The sequence below is a fragment of the Temnothorax longispinosus genome, chromosome 4 (genome assembly GCF_030848805.1).
Source record: "Temnothorax longispinosus isolate EJ_2023e chromosome 4, Tlon_JGU_v1, whole genome shotgun sequence".
Taxonomy (NCBI): domain Eukaryota; kingdom Metazoa; phylum Arthropoda; class Insecta; order Hymenoptera; family Formicidae; genus Temnothorax; species Temnothorax longispinosus.
The window spans coordinates 19,156,300-19,177,010 of NC_092361.1; the positions used below are offsets into that span (position 1 = coordinate 19,156,300).

The 20,711-nt window shown below is 28.4% G+C and overlaps 2 protein-coding genes across 2 annotated transcripts in view; one reads left to right on the plus strand and one right to left on the minus strand.

The window, feature by feature from the left end:
• Positions 1 to 20,711, plus strand: part of LOC139811707 (ester hydrolase C11orf54 homolog) — a 203,145-nt gene that overhangs the window by 128,537 nt on the left and 53,897 nt on the right. The gene's annotated exons all lie outside the window — the stretch shown is intronic.
• LOC139811705 (uncharacterized) overlaps positions 11,096 to 20,711 on the minus strand; it is a 42,016-nt gene continuing 32,400 nt past the window's right edge. The window contains exon 20 of the mRNA XM_071776054.1: positions 11,096 to 20,487. Within this exon, the coding sequence (XP_071632155.1) occupies positions 20,293 to 20,487 (195 nt within the window). The 3' untranslated portion in view covers positions 11,096 to 20,292. The remainder of the gene's footprint in view (positions 20,488 to 20,711) is intronic.

Below are 20,711 nucleotides of genomic sequence, written 5' to 3' on the forward strand. Positions count from 1 at the left end.
CTCTTTGTATTTTCTCAAACAATTTTACTTAAGAATTTTATAATATGTGTAAATAAATGTTAAGAATAAATATTCATTACATAAGTCTAAATTAAATATAGGGAAAAAATTTTAAATTAAAAATTATTTTATTAAACCTCGATTAACATAAAATTTTTGAAATATAAAATATAAAATATAAAATATGTAAAAATTAATGTTTTTTATATTCATGAAGGCACGATCGACATTTTTTTCAAGATAGTAACTGTTGTATCCGCACTTCGCAATCCCTATCGTTTCCGCGTAAAGAATAACGATTGTTTGCCACTAGCGGAGAACCAATCGCAATATTGATCTCATCGTTAAATGCTTTGTAATCTCCAAACGTCAAAGTTATATGCGATGAAATAATGCTATAATGTTGTAGAAATATGCGTAGTAAATCACTATCAAAAGCAAACATTTATCTAACCTGGAAGAACATTCTGATTTTTGAATGTTCATAATTTTATCACAAATTTATTTTTTGAAAATGACAATACGGTTTCTTCTATGGCTACAAAGTTTGTGTTATAGTCTTAAAGATAAATGTGTTATATGTATATCTGAGTCATATTCTACGTATAAACAGTTTTATGCATGTAATTTTGCTTCCTCATAGAGGACTTTTTCATTAAAAAAAAAAATTGTTTTTTGTTTTTCTGAATGTGTTCAGAATGTTCTAAAACGTCGAAAAATTGCAATTTAAAAAAATGTCTGTATGTATGTATGTGTGTATGTGTGTGTATGTGCCAAATTTACCGAAATTTCTATAACTCCAGAACTAATCAACCAAATTTTAACGAATTATATATGAAATAGGGGTAGAAAAAACTGAAGAATATAATAAAATTAGAAATAGATTGATATCTCCAAATTTGCGGAAGGTAAAGCATAAACAAACATTTCTGCAAAAATTCAAAAAATTTTATTAAAAAAGAACCCTTTGATTATTAGCAATTTTTATTAATTCTATTATATTTTTCAGTTTTTTCTACCCCTATTTCATATATAATTAGATTAGATTAAGATTTAGTTGATTAGACCCAGCAAAGGTCCATAATTTTGATCGCATATAAAGCTAAGTCTAATTAACCGAATTTAAAAGAATTATATATGAAATAGGGGTAGAAAAGACTGAAAAATATAAAAAAAATTAGAAATAAGTCGATATTTCCAAATTAGCGGAAGTTAAAGCTTCCTCTATGAGGAAGCTATGTGCAAATTTCTAATTTGCATATACTTGAAAATTATGAGGAAGTAATGTTCAAATTTATAATTTGCACACTTAAGAATTATAAAGAAGCAATGTGCAAGTTTCTACTGGCCCACTTAAAAACTATGAGAAAGCAATGTGCAAGTTTCTACTTGTTTATGTATGTATGTGTGTATGTGTGTGTGTATGTGCCAAATTTTTTATTATCTTATCGTTTCTTTAACATTGAACATTTCTCACAAACGATAAAAACATTTTGATGACTTTGTATATAATATTTATGTAAATATGTGTTGAATATACGAATTACAATAAAAAATTTAAGTATGTGATACAAAAACTTCGAAAACCATATCTAAATCTTATTTTTGAGCTATATAAGCGCTACGTGTTGCTAACAAATCATTAACGTTTCAGCCAACGTAGCTTGAGCTTTAATAAATATTAAGAAATGCAGCTGTCATATCTGTTGTTAGCTTTTGCCATAATTTTTCTTATGGCGATAATGTACGCACCTGAAGCGAAAGCAGAAGCTTATTCCGAAGCCAATGCAATGAGTAAGGCCGGATTATCGGTAAGTAATGCTAACATGAATATAGAAAAATTGTTGTTGATATATTGATATTAATAAAAACGTGTCTTATATTTAAGCTTGGTGGAGGTGTTGGAGGTATTGAAGGTATTCAAGGTTGGGGGAAGGGAAAAGAAGTAGTAGCATTTTTCGTAGATAAATTCAAGAAAAACCCGCAACCGAAAAACTAGAAGAAAGATTGTAATAATAGAAATGTGGAACTACAAAGGATGCATATAATTGAGATATTTTTAAGCAAAAATTTAAATAATATTTTTATGTCTTTATTGTATTCGCTCGTTTCATAATTAGGCGATAAAAAAAACAAACAATAAGACTGCATCATCAGTATTGTGTTTTTTATTTAGAAATTACATAACATTTTATTTTTATTATAGTTTACCGTTTTACACTTAGAATGTTATTTTTCAGTTTTTCCAGTTATATATTTTAAAATTTACTTTTTTACATTTTTATTTATTTTAAAAAGTAATGCTTTCTCTCTCTCTCTCTCTCTCTCTCTCTCTCTCTCTTTGTCTTTTATAATTATTATATTAAATTTTTTGGACAATAATTTGGTTTTATATCATGTTTTATTTTGTTTTATATATCATATAATAGAGTCTTATGGTTTTATTAAGAATACTTTTTGTAACATTTCTGATTACATTTTATGTAAGTTAAAATTATTTTGGGATAAATTTTTAGGATAAACCGTAAACCATTTATGCTCAATTTACATATTCTTCGATGAAAATGTTTTGAATGACATCAAAATGAATATCCTTAAATGGATATTTTTAAATAGATTTTTACGGACAAAAGTTTAAAGCTATATAATATCTGAGAGAGAAAAGTCTTTTATTTAAAACTAAATTATAAAACTAAACAGCAATATTTAGCATATATAATATAGATAGATTATTAATGTTTACATGTTTCGAGCTTTGTACATATATCACACCCCGAGAAGAATACTGTCACAACTCAAAAATTCACAATTTTCAGGAGAAAGAAAAAAACAAATTTAATTCTATTTATTTGAATTGTGAGGTAAGTATAACACAATTACAATTACAATATTTTGTTATAATAAAACTTATACTGTTTTTTGAAGAGATCTGCTGTGATTTACTTGTGAATTCACTTTATGACATTACTCATCCAGGAAACCGCATAATCGATTTAAAAGAATTAATGACACTTGTGCCCCGTGCAGCGGATTTCTTATATAGACTTGCGACACTATTATAGCACGCATGTAACATTTTAGGTACACTTTTTATAGGCTTAACTAAAAATCAAAATTTTCTTTAGTTGTGACAATATTCTTCCGAATAGAATGCGATATATTTTAAGAATATGATCTACAACAACATTGAAAAGGAATAATTTATATAAATTAAATATAGGGGAAATTTTAAATTAAAAATTATTTTATTAAACATCAACATAAAAATTTGAAATATAAAATATAAAATATAAAATATGTAAAAATCAATATGTTTTTTATATTTATGAAGGCATGATCGACATTCTTTTCAAGGTAGTAGTAACTGTTGTATCCGCACTTTGCAATCACTATCGTTTCCGCGTAAAGAATAACGGAGAACCAATCGCAATATTGATCTCATCGTTAAATGCTTTATAATCTCCAAACGCTAAACGCTTATATGCGACGAAATAATGCTATAATGTTGTAGAAATATGCGTAGTAAATCACTATCAAAAACAAACATTTATTATCTAACCTGGAAGAACATTCTGATTTGAATGTTCACAATTTTATCACAAAATTTTTAGAAAATGACAATACGGTTTCTTCTATGGCTACAAAGTTTGTGTTAGTCTTAAAGATAAATGTGTTATATGTATCTGAGTCATATTCTACGTATAAACAGTTTCGTGCATGTAATTTTTATTATCTTATCGTTTCTTTAACATTGAACATTTCTCACAAACGATAAAAACATTTTGATGACTTTGTATATAATATTTATGTAAATATGTATTGAATATACGAATTCCAAATTAAAAATTTAAGTAGGTGATAGAAAAACTTCGAAAACCATATCTAAATCTTATTTTTGGGCTATATAAGCGCTACGTGTCGCTAACAAATTACTAACGTTCCAGCCAACGTAGCTTGAGCTTTAATAAATATTAAGAAATGCTGCTGTCATATCTGTCGTTAGCTTTTGCCATAATTTTTCTTATGGCGATAATGTACGCACCTGAAGCGGAAGCAGAAGCTATTTCCGAAGCCAATGCAATGAGTATGGCCAAACCCCAGGTAAGTAATGCTATCATGAATATAGAAAAATGGTTCTCGATATATTGATATTAATAAAAACGTGTCTTGTATTTAAGCTTGGTGGAGGTGTTGGAGGTATTGGCGGTATTGATATTGACGGTGAGGGAAAGAAGTAGTAGCATTTTTCGTGGATAAATTCAAGAAAAACCCGCAACCGAGAAACTGGAAGAAAGATTGTAATAGAAATGTGGAACTACAAAGGATGCATATAAATGAGATATTTCTAAGCAAAAATATAAATTATATTTATATGTCTTTATTGTATTTGCTCGTTTCATAATTAGGCAATAAAAAATTAACAATAAGATTGCATCATCAATATTGCGTTTTTTATTTAGAAATTACATAACATTTTATTTTTATTATAGTTTACCGTTTTACACTTAGAATGTTTATTTTCCAGTTATATATTTTAAAAAAATTTACATTTTTACATTTTTATTTATTTTAAAAAATAATGCTTTTTCTCTCTCTCTCTCTCTCTCTTTCTCTTTGTCTTTTATAATTATTATATTAAATTTTTTGGACAATAATTTGGTTTTATATTGTGTTTTATTTTGTTTTATATATCATATAACAGAGTCTTATGGTTATTAAGAGAATACCTTTTGTATGAATATCCTTAAATGAATATCCTTAAATGGATTTTTACGGACAAAAGTTTAAAGCTATATAATATCTGAGAGAGAAAAGTCTTTTATTTAAAACTAAATTATAAAACTAAACAGCAATATTTAGCATATATAATATAGATAGATTATTAATGTTTACATGTTTCGAGCTTTGTACATATATCACACCTCGAGAAGAATACTGACACAACTCAAAAATTCACAATTTTCAGAAGAAAGAAAAAAACAAATTTAATTCTATTTATTTGAATTGTGAGGTAAGTAACACAATTACAATTACAATATTTTGTTATAATAAAACTTATACTGTTTTTTGAAGAGGTCTGCTGTGATTTACTTGTGAATTCACTTTATGACACTACTCATCCAGGAAACCGCATAATCGATTTAAAAGAATTAATGACATTTGTGCCCCGTGCAGCGGATTTTTTATATAGACTTGCGACACTATTATAGCACGCATGTAACATTTTAGGTACACTTTTTATAGGCTTAACTAAAAATAAAAATTTTCTTTAGTTGTGACAATATTCTTTCGAATAGAATGCGATATATTTTAAGAATATGATCTACAACAACATTGAAAAGGAATAATTTATAACATATTAATTTTTACACAGTTCTTTTTTTTTTTTTTATTAATCGGACGATGAGAAAAGTTTTTATATATTTAAGTGAATGCTTGGAGAAGGAACCTCTACTCATCTCTCTGCATCCTTATCCCGAAAAAACTAATCTAACCCAAACTAAATTTTAATTGAGAAATAAGTTGGGTTTGGTTAGTTTTTGTCAAGGTTGGCAATGCAGGAAGAAGAGCAGAGCCTCTCAATTGTCAATATAAAGAAAAATATAATAAAAATATTTTGTAATGTCAATAACTGATACATAATTTTTATTTGTAAATCTATATATGTTTAGCTATGCAAATATGTCAAAAAATAATTAAAAATAAAAAAAAATATTCAGTCACTATATATATGACATTTTATTTGAACATTTTATGTCTTTATCCAAGAGAGTGTGAAACGGGCTAAGTAAAAGCCAGGTGCTGTTGACGGTGCACAAAGGTTAATTTCTTTATTTATGATAAATCAAATTTTAAAAACGTACGTTTTGGTCCGAATTTTGGACCATCTTCATCGAAACTACAAAAGAATCAATAACAGAATGCATGAAATCAGTATATATATGTATATATACTGATTTCATGCATTTCGAGAGACGGAAAGCCCTATCAATCAGATCAATGGCGGTGCCTCTAAAAATGTGTAGAACGGTATTAAACTTAGAAGAGGGAACAGCTGTCATTATGTCGTTAAGTATCTACGGTAAAAAGGGAGAGAAAATCCAACAATCCCGATCGTCCTTGTCTCCAAATCCTGAAGAGTAATGTCGGCGATGGTCGAAGAAAGGGGCGACCCATTGGAGAACCAAACGCCTGCCTGTAGCAAACTCCATTGAAGATGAAGTAAGTGGAGTCTAGCACAAATTTAACCGCCTGTATAAATTCGTCACAAGGTATGGCGTAGTTCGTTTCGATATAACTCCATTTCTGCCTAACACTGTCCAATGCCAGTTCTACGGGAACGTTGGTAAACAGTGACACGACATCCAGAGAAATTAATTTGACGTCTTCGTCAATCCGCATACATGAAACGTACGTTTTTAAAATTTGATTTATCATAAATAAAGGAATTAACCTTTGTGCACCGTCAACAGCGCCTGGCTTTTACTTAGCCCGTTCCACACTCTCTTTGATTTTTACCAGAGCCTTTACACGGATTTATATCTTTATCTTTTTCATCGATAAAAATTAATTTAAACATGTTTATTTATTAGAAGTTATTTACAACATTTTTACCGAAGAATACGTAAATAGGACATGGACGATTTTTGGAAGTTTATCCAAAATGTTTTTTAGACTTAATGGCATAAATCCTAAGAGAGAGCTCGCTTAATTATAAGTTATACATATTCGATTTTCTAAGTAATTAACATTTCATTGCTGAATATACATAATGAACATAAATAAAAATATATTAAAAATATAAAATATAATAATTTGTTTAATGCATTGATTATAATATTATAATAATTCAAATCTTGCATTCGTGAACCATTAAAGTAGTTTTTGTTCCGTGAAAATTTTATGACCCATATTTTTTTTTTCAAATATATAACTGTCGTATATTCGCATTGACATTCGCAATATGCTATCTCTTCCGCATTATAACAACCGTTAAAATTGCTATTAAAAAAGAACCAATCGTAAAAGTGATTTTATCATTAAATACTTTAATCATCGGACATTAAAGTTATATACGACGGAGTAACACTATATATAATCGTAATGCAGATATCTATGTAATAAATTGTCAAGTAACAAATACAATCAAAGCATTTAACTACGATTTTATCTTCCGGAAATAGCAACGTTGTTTTTTATGTAGCTGCGAGGTTTGTGTTATCTTCAAAGGTAATATATATATTATGCAGTCATAGTTTATGTTTTGACAAATTTGTGTATGAGTCTTTTATATTATTTTTTAAATATATTTGTTGTATAAGAAAAAAATGTTCTTTATCTATCTATTTATTTCTCTTTTATTTTTTAAGGGTTTGATTTCTAAAATTTTTTGTCTTTTTTAAAATAATTTTAATTAAAAACATTTAGAATATATTTTTTCTTTATTATATAAACAGAATTATTACTTTTTTTTAGATGAGCAAGATAGGCAAATCTGCTCGGAAAGTAGTAAGTATTTATAAATATACTCGTTAAACAATATACATATTAAAAATATCCTTGAAATGTCAATATTGATAACAAAAATATCTTATACAGGGGAAGAAAATAGGTTTATTCATCGTGAAAAAACTTGCAAAGGTAGCAATAAATTATTTAATCGCGGGACTATTATAAAAAATGTATATATAAATGATTATTGTATTTTTTAAAGAAAAATACAAATTGCATTTGTATGTCTTTATATATTTGTTTCTTCCTGAAGTACACACAAAAAAATTAAACAATGTGCTTGCATCATAAACATTATATTTTGTTTACAGATATTTCATAATATTATATTGTTCTTATAATCTAATGTTTTGTCATATAATTTACTATTTTAAACACATAAAAACTTAGGACATCTATTTTTTAATTATTTATGTTTTTCGCTATTTTTATTTGCTTTAAAATAATGGTTTTTTTTAAATTTTTTTTACAAATAATGAATGTATATTAAATTTCTGGCGAAATGGGAAATATATGTCCTTCTTTTGTTTTATATTGTTTTATATATCATAAGATAAAGTCGTTATTATTAACAATATTTTTTAGTCTATTTTTATTTAATAATATTTAGTAATATTTATTTAAAATATTGTTAATAATTAGTAATAATTATTAGCAGCATTTTTGATCATTTTATGAAAATATTGTTTAAATCTATATTTGTATTAATATTAGAACAGTACAAAGCGCGTGCTTTGCTTGAGCCATTTATTCTTTACGCTGATTTTTAATTACATATACACAATAATATACGTCAAAGAATATCCTTATAAAAAAATTTAAGGAAGAAAAATCATATATATGCTTCATTATGCACATAGTTTTTAACTTGTTTATTATCTCGCCGACTGCCAAGATAAACTTTTAATCCTTGCCAAGTACAATTTAAAAATAAATGTTATTTTGAAAGAATTTTATTTTAATAGTGCTTGATAATTTTGGCCAAGGCTGTATATATATTATTGTAATAAAATGTATTTATTTGTTAGATACCATATCTATATCGCATTTTCTGCACTATATAAGCGCTATGCACCATCAACAAATCTGAAATATACGGATGAATACAATTTGAATTTTTATAAAAATGCAACTCTCATATCTGTCGTTGGCTTTTGCCATAATCATTGTTATGTCGATTATGCACACAACCGAAATAGAAGCAAGAGCCTTTTCTGAAACTGATGCAGTAAGTGAAAGCGAGGCAGGATTTGGTTCCTGGGTAAGCAATTTTTATAATTAAAGCTCTATGGGTAATGCTTATTTTCCAATTCAGCAGATTTTTTATAATTAATTGTGATAAGCATAATAATATCTTCTCTTAAAAATACGTGCGTTTACAGTAATAATTTTATATGGAGAATTCTCTCTCTCTCTCTCTCTCTCTCTCTCTTTCTCTCCCCCCTCTCTAATATTTCTTTTATTTCTTAAGGGTTTGATTTCTACAATTTTTTGTTCTTTTTGAAGTAATTTTAATTAGAAACATTCAGAATAGGTATATTTTTTCTTTATAATATAAACAGAATTATTACTTTTTTTAGTTAATCAAAATAGGCACACCTATTTTGAAATTTTTGGTAAGTGTTTGAATACACTTGTTAAATAATATATATATTAAAAATGTCCTTGATATATTAATATTAATGAAAACATTTCTTATACAGGGGAAGGAGTTGGGCAAAGCATTCGCAAAAAAAGTTGCAGAAGAAATTAACTAAAAATGAATGAACTTTTAAAAAATGCATATATAAATGTTATTATTATATTTTCAAGAAATAATACAAATTGCATTTGTATATTGGTTTCTTTTTGAAGTACACAAAAGAAAATAAAACAGTATGCTTGCATCATAAGTATTGTGTTTTATTTACGGAAATTTTATTATATTACGTTTATAATATTATGTAATATTTTATAATATTTATAATATTGTTCTCATAGTTTATTATTTTATTGTATAATTTACTATTTTAAACACATTAAAAACATGGGATATCTATTTTCTATAATTATATTTGTTTTTAATCATTTTTATTTGCTTTAAAATAATGCTTTTTTTTAATTTCTCTTACAAATAGTGAATGTATCCCAAATTTTTGGAGAAATGGAAAATACATGTATACAGTACTTCTTCCGTTTTATATTGTTTTCGATATCATAAGAAAGTCGTTATTATTAGTAATATTTTTCAGTTTATTTATATTTACTAATATTTATTTTAAATATTGTTTTAAATGTATTTTTTATTAATAAACAATTTATTGTGCCCCGTTCATTAAAATTATAAGACTATTAATTATAATAATTAAGATGTTAAAGTTGTTTAAAAAAAGTTTTGATTTATTAAGTATATTTTCACGCGTTGCATATTTTTTGCAAAATTATTATTTTTGAAGTGGACGAAAATCAGGATGCGGCATGAACATATATATCGTACCCGAAAACTTTACTAATTTCTGAATTTCTATAAGAATTTTGGTATTTTGTAAATATTCACAATATATTAATTGTAATATATATCTATTGTTTGCTCATTATTCTTTTTACAAATTATTATTCTATTAGTATGTAGGATACAGGTATAATATCGTTAGAATTTAAAGCGAAATGTGTTCAATAATAAGGTGTGTATATATATATATATATATATATATATATATATATATATATATATATACTGTCATATATAATACATAATTTATTTGCCAACACGAATTTTCCATAAATATATCATATATCAATATTCATCATATAGGTTTTGTGGCTGCGTATATAATAATATCATCTTACAACACACTATTAATGTCGTGTGAATGTGTGTGTATGACGTGTATGTGTTTTATGTATGTATTATCTTCATAGATTTTTTAAATATACTCGTAGTATTTTTCTACCAAACTGATTTGCGTTTATGAACTCACAATATGATTTTCGTGCACAACATGATGCTCCATGTGCTTTTCTTTATTTTTGCAGATTGCACTCGAGAAAATGCCTAATAATTATTCACCAAGAGCTATCAAGATCTTTTTAATTGCGACAGCAAAGAATATCTTGAAAAATTGATTATTTTCTTCTGTAGATATGTCCGGATATGTTTCTGAGTGTTTATATATTATTGCTGATAATTATTATTTTGTACTTTTTTGTTTATCTCCTCCTAATCTCGAAAATATTTAATTTATAGCCAATCTGCAAAAATATGCGAACAGGCATATGCACTTACGCAGTTGTAGTGATCAACATTGCTATAATAAATATTCTTAATTGTTTTCTCAATTAAAAATGTAACAAAAATTATACGACTTAATTATTTTGTGTAATTTTGAAACAAAATCGAGATGCCATATAATTATTAACAATAATATTACAGTTATTACAGATATGTTATTAAAATAAGAGTATATAAGCAGGTAGTAGCAGGTAATATTTCAATAATTTATATTTATCGATATTTCCGATTTTATTGTTAACGATATGTTTAAAATTCATTTTTTAAATTAACGTTTTGTAAAAATATAATAAAAGAAAAGTAAAATCAAGACGAAAAAAATTAATAAAGATCACCAAAGATTGGTACGTTACTTTGAATATTAAGATTACACAGGGTTAAATTAATTTCTAAAGCATCAATTCGCTCGCGCGCTGCGCCAAGTACGATCCCGTAAGTTCTCTTTATAGTAACCATGGTATCATCTTGAGAGGGTCTAAATAACTCGTATATGTCTTGTCGAATATTCTGCTAGACTACGACTCTCGACCAGCAAGAGTGAGTTCAATTAACGTCATCTTTTCTTTAGTCTACTTCTTCTTCAAGATTCACGGGTAGTTAACAGCAATATGCACGTGTACGCAACAATATTTCATAGTATTCACGCTAAAGAGACCGTCATATTTGATATTACACTAATGAATAGGAAAGGCAGTGCAAGCGTTGATTCTACTATTATCTCGAAGTCATCTTGGCATTCAATATCGTCTAGCGTCATGTTCGTAGAAAAGAAAGGAGATCGCGATTTTTATGAGAGTGACATAATACTTAGTTGTACATACGATGTGAAACATAAATTAATGTATTTTCTTGGACAACTGTACTTAAAAAATTCCAGTTTATTATCAGAATGGAAATCTCGTCTAATGATAATATTATCTTTTGTTTTATTCGTTTCTTACATTAAGGTCGTAATAATTTCTATGTGCAATGCACTCATCCTACCGTCTCTGATAAGTAACTATTTATCCCGTATACCTAGTAATTATATCTAAATGATTGATGATCTAAAAATGACTTCGAGCTAATATCATTATCTCTTACAGTACATTTTAGCGTTAAGTTGATTGCGCGCAGTGAGACATTAGTGAACAGTGACGACGAATTGCAACGAGTACGTTTGTTCTTGAAAATAAACTCTTGCCGACGTACGAAAGAAAAATTTTGCGAATTGCGAGAATACGATCGCTATACAGCAATGAAATGTGGCGTTTGAAGTCTAAGATCAATGAAACGTTTGCTGAACAACAACAATTAATCATTGTTGAATAACCGGGGAATGATAGTATTGCGGAAATAGGAATTTTCGTTAGATGCCGCGTGTTTGAAATGCTCGTGTATTAGAAATGTAAAATTGCAAACAGACGGCTACGGATGGTATTCTCCAAATGGAAATGCAATTGCGTATGCACGTCTAACAATTGACAGCGATGACTGTTATTACCTCGTTTCACATTAATTATAGTCTAACGTACAACATCACCTAGGTCTAAGTATTAATCACAGCGATACACGACGTGTAAACGTATACCTACATTTATGCTGATATGTACAAATATCAGCTTAGCCATTTTACGCTACACGCAACATCCACTATATAAGAGTACTAGTTGCGCACAGTAGTTAATTAAGTGTGGACAGAGAAATGAATTGCACAATCCGTCCTTTCTGAACAATAACTTTATACGAGCATTAAAAGTCGTTGCAAAGTATTTTTGCGAGAATAGTTTATCCTATATGTTATAGCACGTAGTAAAGAGGTACCGTTTCTTCTTTCTCTGTATAAAATTATCCCAAATAATGACGGAATGTGTAAATATCTTTCTTCTTCTCCACTATATTAATCTCGTAAGTATCAGCACGTTTTTTTAACATATTTGTATTTTATGTATGTTTGTGTGCGCGCAACTGTCACGCGTGTAATTATGCACATACATATCATCGACCACTGATTGTACGATTAGGATTTGTGCCGAGCACAAACAAGCGATCACATTCAAGACCCCCCCCCCCCCACGTTATATTCGCTCCATCATCTTCCTTGAATAATTTACGCTAAAAGCAAGCTGAAGTCAAAATATATATATGTATATCTGAGCTTGCAAAAAATTATACATAATTATACAAATCTTTCTTTGAATTTATACAATATTTTATGTTCGGTCTTATTACCCTCTTTCTTTTCCCCTCTCTTTTGTTTATATATCTTACCAAAAATTTAGCGCATAACAGCTTTCGATTGAATAAAACGTGGGGCAAAACAGCATAATAGTATTTGTATAAAGTTATAATTATGTTGCTATGCTAACACGCACTTAAGAATAACACATTGCTATGTCAATAGCATTTTAGGAGCACTTTGTAATACAAATATATAACACTTTTAAGATTATATCTTATGCGAGTGATAAATAATAGCTAAGTATTATATTTTTAATACTTAACAATTATTTATATTAATCGCATATATTTTCGTAAAAAATATCGTATTATTTATTAAGAATAGTGAAGGAACGTAGTGACAAAACAATGCTATCATAAAGATAATTTTGTTACGCTGAATGTAGATCGATATTAAGAGTTAATATTTAAAAATAAAATTTTAAAATATCCAATAATTAACGTAAAATATTCGCAGTCGTATTTTTTATTAAAACATAAATCCACTTATAACAGCAATTTTTTACTATATATTTTTATTTTCCTGATATCCCAGTAAGCAAGAAACATCAATAAACATTTTAACTACATTGCAGCAACGTTGTAATGTTAATGCAATATAATTAAAATGTTTTTTGACGTTTCTTGCTTACTGGGATTTTACAGGTAATAGATTCAGAATTTTATAATGATTTGGTTATGCAACTTCATGAGATCCGCTGTGTAATAAAAAGAATAAAAAGGTATTTCTAATAAGAATAAATAAGTAAATATATAATATTTAGTAATGATCGATACTAACATCTTTTTCTATAATAGTATATCAATCTTCAAGCTCAGTATAGTTGATTGCATAGTTTTGCGCTGACATATTTGTCCCTTACGGTAGTTTATGGCTAAACTCTTAATATTATCGCTCTGACCGTATAGTGATCGTTTATTAAGTTGAAAGACGCGAGAAGTCGGATCTCACATTCCAATCGTGTTGTTTTCTCGATGCGTTTCCACATTTTCTACATTGAATTCGAAACGCAACATGATTTTATCGATATCAATATCAAAGTTACAAACTTGTAATTCCATACAACACTTGTGTGCATAATATGTATACCGACTTTTAACGTTCTTCCTCATTTGAAACGATTTTCTAAAGCCAGTAAAAATCGAGTGGGTCTGAAACACAGATATGCAAGAGACAACGAGCCTTGCATTTGAGTGCATTTATTTGACAACGCATTCGACTTACTAATTCACATATATCCATAACTTCTCGTTTGACACTGAAAAAGTGTACTCTTTTCTTTAATTACGCGCGCTCGCTATGTATTTCCGATTCGCTCAATTAAAAATAATCGAACCTAATTAATGCAAACGCACTTACAAGTAAGTGCATGTGCGCTCCATATTTACGCTAATCTTTGTGCAACATCTTGCGACGATTCATATATACGATACGTATATCCTTTACACTACCTTACTATCCAACATTGACTTCACAGGAGTAGTTATGCATTTTCGTATCATCTTTTAAAGAATATTTTTTCGCGCGAGAGAGCAAGAGATACCTATATTTTTGTGCGCAGCCTTTCTTCACATCTTCAATACGAGTAAATACTTGCCAAGGCTTAGAATCATTTTTCTCAAGCACGTGACAAAAGCGTAACAGATTTCTCTATGACTACACGCATTTTTTTCGAGAGTATTAGCGCGAAAGTAACCACTGGAAAGCTCGCTAATTATAACTGTAGCACATTGAGCGAAACTTACTTTCATTACGTAATACAATTTACTTAAAAACGATCTATGAGTCCAACAAATCTTATACTTTCTATATAAATTATAACGCTCTACAACTGTTCTCTTAAATTGACTACGGACATTTGACTCGTGAATCCTCAAAATACATTTCTAAAAACAATTTCTAAATTCAGCAACTAACGTTATTTCAGTGTCTTTAACGCATTTCCAATAGAAATCATTTTTATGATAACTCATGTTAGAAATTCTTTTTGTTAATATTATTTGTATCTACATAAACATGCAAAAGTGAATACGACCTATATTCTTCTTTATATTTTATCTAATATTCTTCTCTTAAACCATATTATATACGACAAAAGAAATTAACAAATTGAGACGAACAGAATTTTACTTGACATCTAAACTGTTCGAACAATCGAATCTTCGAATGTTGGAAATAGTTTAAATAAATCGGTTCTTAATTCGAATTGTACGAATTATCCGAACTTAAGACTCGAATGTTTCTATCTCGAGCAGTTCTAGCACATAAAATTTTTTAGATCTTTTGTCTGAATCCTATTTGAAATATAAACGTGTTTGTATAATAATACTAAATTGTGATAAAATAAATTCTAGACATTCTTTATTGTAAATATTTATATAAATATTTGTATTATTCTGTGTAGTTTGTAGGATTTAAAAATCGGTTTTATGTAATGAAAATATTATATCATATAATGGAGGAATAACGAAACCTTTCTTAGTTATACTAAAAATCTAAATTCTAAATTGTGTATTTTAGAAACATTTAGAAAATGTTTCTAAAATAAATTTACATTACTATCTCTAATTTGGCACTAAAATACAAGTAATGAAATTAATTCCTCGTATTAAATTCTTAATTAAATTTCCATACATCAAATTTAATTTTCTTGTTAATATGTAACTATAAAATCTTATACTAACTTTTCCTCCAATGCATTACGTATAGTATTGACTCTATACTCTTATCTTGTATTATCTGACTATTGTATATGTATTATATGTATGTACATACATATATGTATAAGATGCATACATCTATATAAACCATTGACTTTACATTTCATCACAATATTCTGTTTACGCATCTGCGGTTTCAGAAACATTTATGTTTTTATAAAATGCTAAAACGTAACACAGTACATCCATAAAATATAACTGCTTATGACGTAATGATAAAATAAAATATAATTAATAACATTTTTTATACACAATTTTAACAACAATATGTATACTCTATATAATTCAATTCATAGAATAGAAATCTTTGAAAAGCAGAGTAAGATGTGAAATAAAAATAATAATTATTAATTTGAAATTTGAATTATAGTAAAAATAGGATAAGTTTATACGTAGGATAAGTCTAAATATAGTACAAGTAGGAAAAGTTTTACTTGGCAGTTACTGTCTTTTAACTTAACAGGATAATATAACAGAGAAGATACAAAAAGCTCATTAACTACTTAATAAGATATAACAGACGATTATAAAAATAATATACCACCATTCCTGATTGTCTAATTCTTAACTGTTCTTGAATATATATGAAAGCAATATATTAATATATATACATCTATGCCATATAATATAATACAAATAGAACGCGTAAAGAAATGTTACATACTCTTCATATTGTACGAAATAATAAATAGAGTTCTTGACTGCAATATACTTCTATAGTATAAGGGACAATTTTAGTAGACTATTTAATAGAATATAATTATACATTCTAATTTATATTAGTTAATCACTTTCGTACATCCTAAGTTTATAAGTAATTCCTTACTGTAATCCTTAATGAATAATTTATTGTCCATCATGGAACATTTCCTAACTTTATTTATTGTCTGCTCACACAGTATTGTCGGTTATTTAAATATATAATCCATTTTTACAACTAAACTGTTGTCTGGATACTAAGGAAGACCATTATTGTCCAAGTTCTTTCTTATTGTCTGAAAGTTTCTGTCTTAGAGAAAATTGAGTAGATTCATCTTCAGATAATGTGGAATATAATTTGGAAAATCCAAATTTACAATTATTGCATATTTTTTATATGTCAAAAAGCATTCTTTTCTTATCTGAAACAAATTGTTATAAAATATCATTTGTTTTATATTACAAACTATATAGAATATTAATCGTTACTATTTTATTAAGACATAATAAGGAAAATATGTTGCGTCTTATTCGAACGTAAATGATGAGAAGGAAGTTTCGTGAAAAAGAAATAGAGAGCAGAATTCGAATAACAAGCGAGCAAATAAAAACAGCTCGCAAATAAATCGACCTGGATACTAGTTATCATCGTGGCCAACAATACTGTTCGTCTTACTGCTTAGAAAAGGTCTAATTGTAAGTCAATTAGTAAGGCTCCTAAACGATGTACCTCGTATAAAGTATACTCATTGAAAAACGATTTTCTTAGTGCAGATCAAAAAAGTGCTGGTGCAGAGTATTGTCCCTAGAATTCAGTCAACATGTTTCTTACGTCTATATATCGAGTAACTGCGCTACGAACACCCTACTTCTACAAGCTTCTATACCTATTACTTAGGTATTTTACATTCTAACATTATATTATGTAGATACGTATAACAACTTACATACTTTATTTATACCTGATGCACGTACGAATACTTCAATTAGAATACGGCAGGCTGAGCAAGTATACCACGTAAAGTTTCTTACTCTTAATTGTGTTTTTTTTTCTCACAAAAATACAACAATAATCAATGGAAAATATGTGCGATATTGTACTATATGAAATAAGCTCAACGTATATCTCGTTATTCTGTTTAAAAATTTCATAAATTTTTTAAATATACAGAAAATTTTAGATACGTTCTTGTATGCAGAAAGGATCTCTACTGTACATTATAACAATGAATTAAAAATATCTCTATTATTTGTAACAAATATTAAAACCAAATATTAATACTTGATTCTCTCAAGTAATAATAACAATGAAGGTAAAATTTATTCTCTTATTTAAATCGTTGATTTTTCGTTAGCTCAGCCTAGCATCGGGGACTTTTCTTGCATACTGTAACTTTCTGTAAAATAAGATAAATGCTGCGAAGCGATGAGCCCGACAGACGAAATTATGTGAACGCCAATTAATTGAGTTTAGACTGCGACGCTATCTCTTATCGAGTAGCATTTGCAGTGAGATATACGATGAAAATACACGCTACTATACTCGTCGTGGCAGTTCTTTCATCTTCAATTCGTATGTACATCAGTATTTTCGTAATATACTGGATCTGTTTCGAATGTTATACGTGTAAATACGGATCACGGGGTTGAATCGTGTGACTCCAGAATTTATCACGTCTAATAAAAATGTATGGTATATAACGATGTCCCTTATGTCTATGTTTATACATGCGACTATGTAGTTTTGGATGCCTGGCACACGCTCTTATAACGAACGTGAGTAGTATAGTAGATAACTGTCTACGTCGCATGGAATCCATTTACATCGATAAGCACATAGACTTTTTTTTGTTTCTTAGGATATATTGTCTCTTCGTATGCGCATTATTTAAAATATACACGCAATGGTACACTAATGCATTTTATGCAATACGTGTACGATATTTTACCCGTAGCGGGTGTGCGCTTAACTCGTTCCTTTACAAAAATACAGTTTATCGATTATATGTATATATATATAATGTGCTTTCTTCAGTATATACGTTTTCTTCATCTTAATATAGTACATACTAAATTATATAACTTCTGATAATATTAAGATATCTGTGTAGAGTACTGTGCATATCACAAACCATCGAAAAGCATTTAGCTTCTCTTTTCAAATATAAATTTGCGATATATCAACGAAAAAGCTATTTCAAAAGAACGTTTATAATCCTCCTCTATTTGTATGAGGATTGTTCGTAAATCACAGATTTCCTATGATTGCCATACAAATGTATAAGTCATTTGAGTGGCATAACAATTTGAGTGGATAACAATTTAAACCAAATTATCCGCGTTTTAAGAAATAAGAGGGTTCTAAAAATTTTTAATAAGAAATACAATTGTTTTATTATATTTTTTATATATTATATATTATTACACGGAGAGAATTTTTTGTTATATTTTACTCTTAAAATCACTATAAACTTGGGACAACTTGGCAACCAAGGAATTTTTAAAATATACAAAAGACATTTTACAAACAACGTGATAAAAATTACTAAGCAGATTGGTAAATTTTGAAAAATTATTGAATTTTTCTAGATATATTTTAGTAAAATTAATTAAACATATTTTATACTTTAATGTAATAGACATTAATATTTTTTATTATGGTGGATATTAATCAGAATAGCTCGCATAAAATTCTTGGTGGTACATGTTGTCCTACAACTACCATGATTTCAGGATAAATTTTAAGAGTCTCTCCGTGTATATTTTTTATTGAGTCCGAGGGGAAAACTGTTATATTTCTATAATTGTAAAAAGAAAAAGTTTTAAAATTATAGCAAGGTATGTACGACTTATATACTACTTACACCACTCAAACGACTCATATCATTGAATGCCGTTAAACGCACACCCTATAGATCAAGGGGTTTTCGACCACTTGGTGGCTCATATACAGCTGTCCTAAAGTCGGCAGCGATACAAAATATTTTTTGTCGCATCACATGCGTGGATTTTCGTTTTGTGCACAAATCCTGAATTTTTCCTATTTCAGTAAGTACCAAAAGTACATACATCGGCATTTTTTATCCTTTCTTTTACCTAGTAGTTTCCTAGAAAATGGCTTATTATTTGAACTTATGTGTATGCAAATATCCTCGGCATCCGTATATACCTTCACTTATAAAGTAGAGTATCTTATATGTTTCCGATTATCTCACATTTCTCTTGTTCGATTGGCTTATTATAAAGTCTTACGAAAAAATTGTGAAGTGATTTCGTATTACTTGAACGAGCTATGACTGAGAACTGCGGTAGTAAATATCGGTATTTTCGTATATGTTGATGATAGAAAATCCGGTTTCTCTACAATCATCTGTCCATAATATGACAAAAAATAGTTTTCCTGATGTGATTGATAGACTTAATTGGATTAATCTTATCACTCGAAGAAAGATTCGGTTATGTTCGTATTCATCGTTCACCATCCCTTAGCTTAGCGAATGTCCATGATTATATTATCAATGATTTTTATCAACTTGTGCTATTTTTCTATGCTTTCTAATCCCAAAGAATGAGATTAACGATCCGTATTAATACTCAGCTCTTTTTTCTTCATTCAAAGCTGCACAAGGTGTGTACAAAATACTATCCTTTGATTGAGCGTACAGGAATCGCTGAGCGCAGATTAGCAAATTGGGAGAATCCATAATTACTTTCGGTTCCAATATCTTCCAATACATGTCATTATATGAAAACGTGAAAGTCCGCGTTTACTTTGTTCTACGCTTATCCTTCATTTCCGTTCGATTTGTTTCGATGTTGCCTCATCGAATATTTTGCCCGATTCGGTAGCTTACGTTTTCCCATTATTTCTATATATCGTCGTATTCGGAGTACGGATACTTAGACATTTCTTCTTGGATCCACGTTACGTATTTGGGTACGTTAGCGTAGACTCCGGGCAGTTTTGGGTGGGCGCATTTTATGCCCCAGCTGACAATTCCGCCGACAAACCATTTCTCCTTGTCCTTCTCATCCTGACACAACAGAGGTCCTCCAGAATCACCCTTGAAGAAAAATGAATAATTCGTAATTATCGTTATCTTCTAATACTTTTGTAATTAAAAATTACAGTAGCAAATAACGCGCGACGTGTTTTTCGGACACAAATATTCTGAGACCAACGTATTATCTGATAAAACTAACTATTTCTTGTGGGATACACATATAATTTGATATTTTTATGATATTTTGCAAATGCGATATTTAAGACAAACCAAGAATTAAAGCA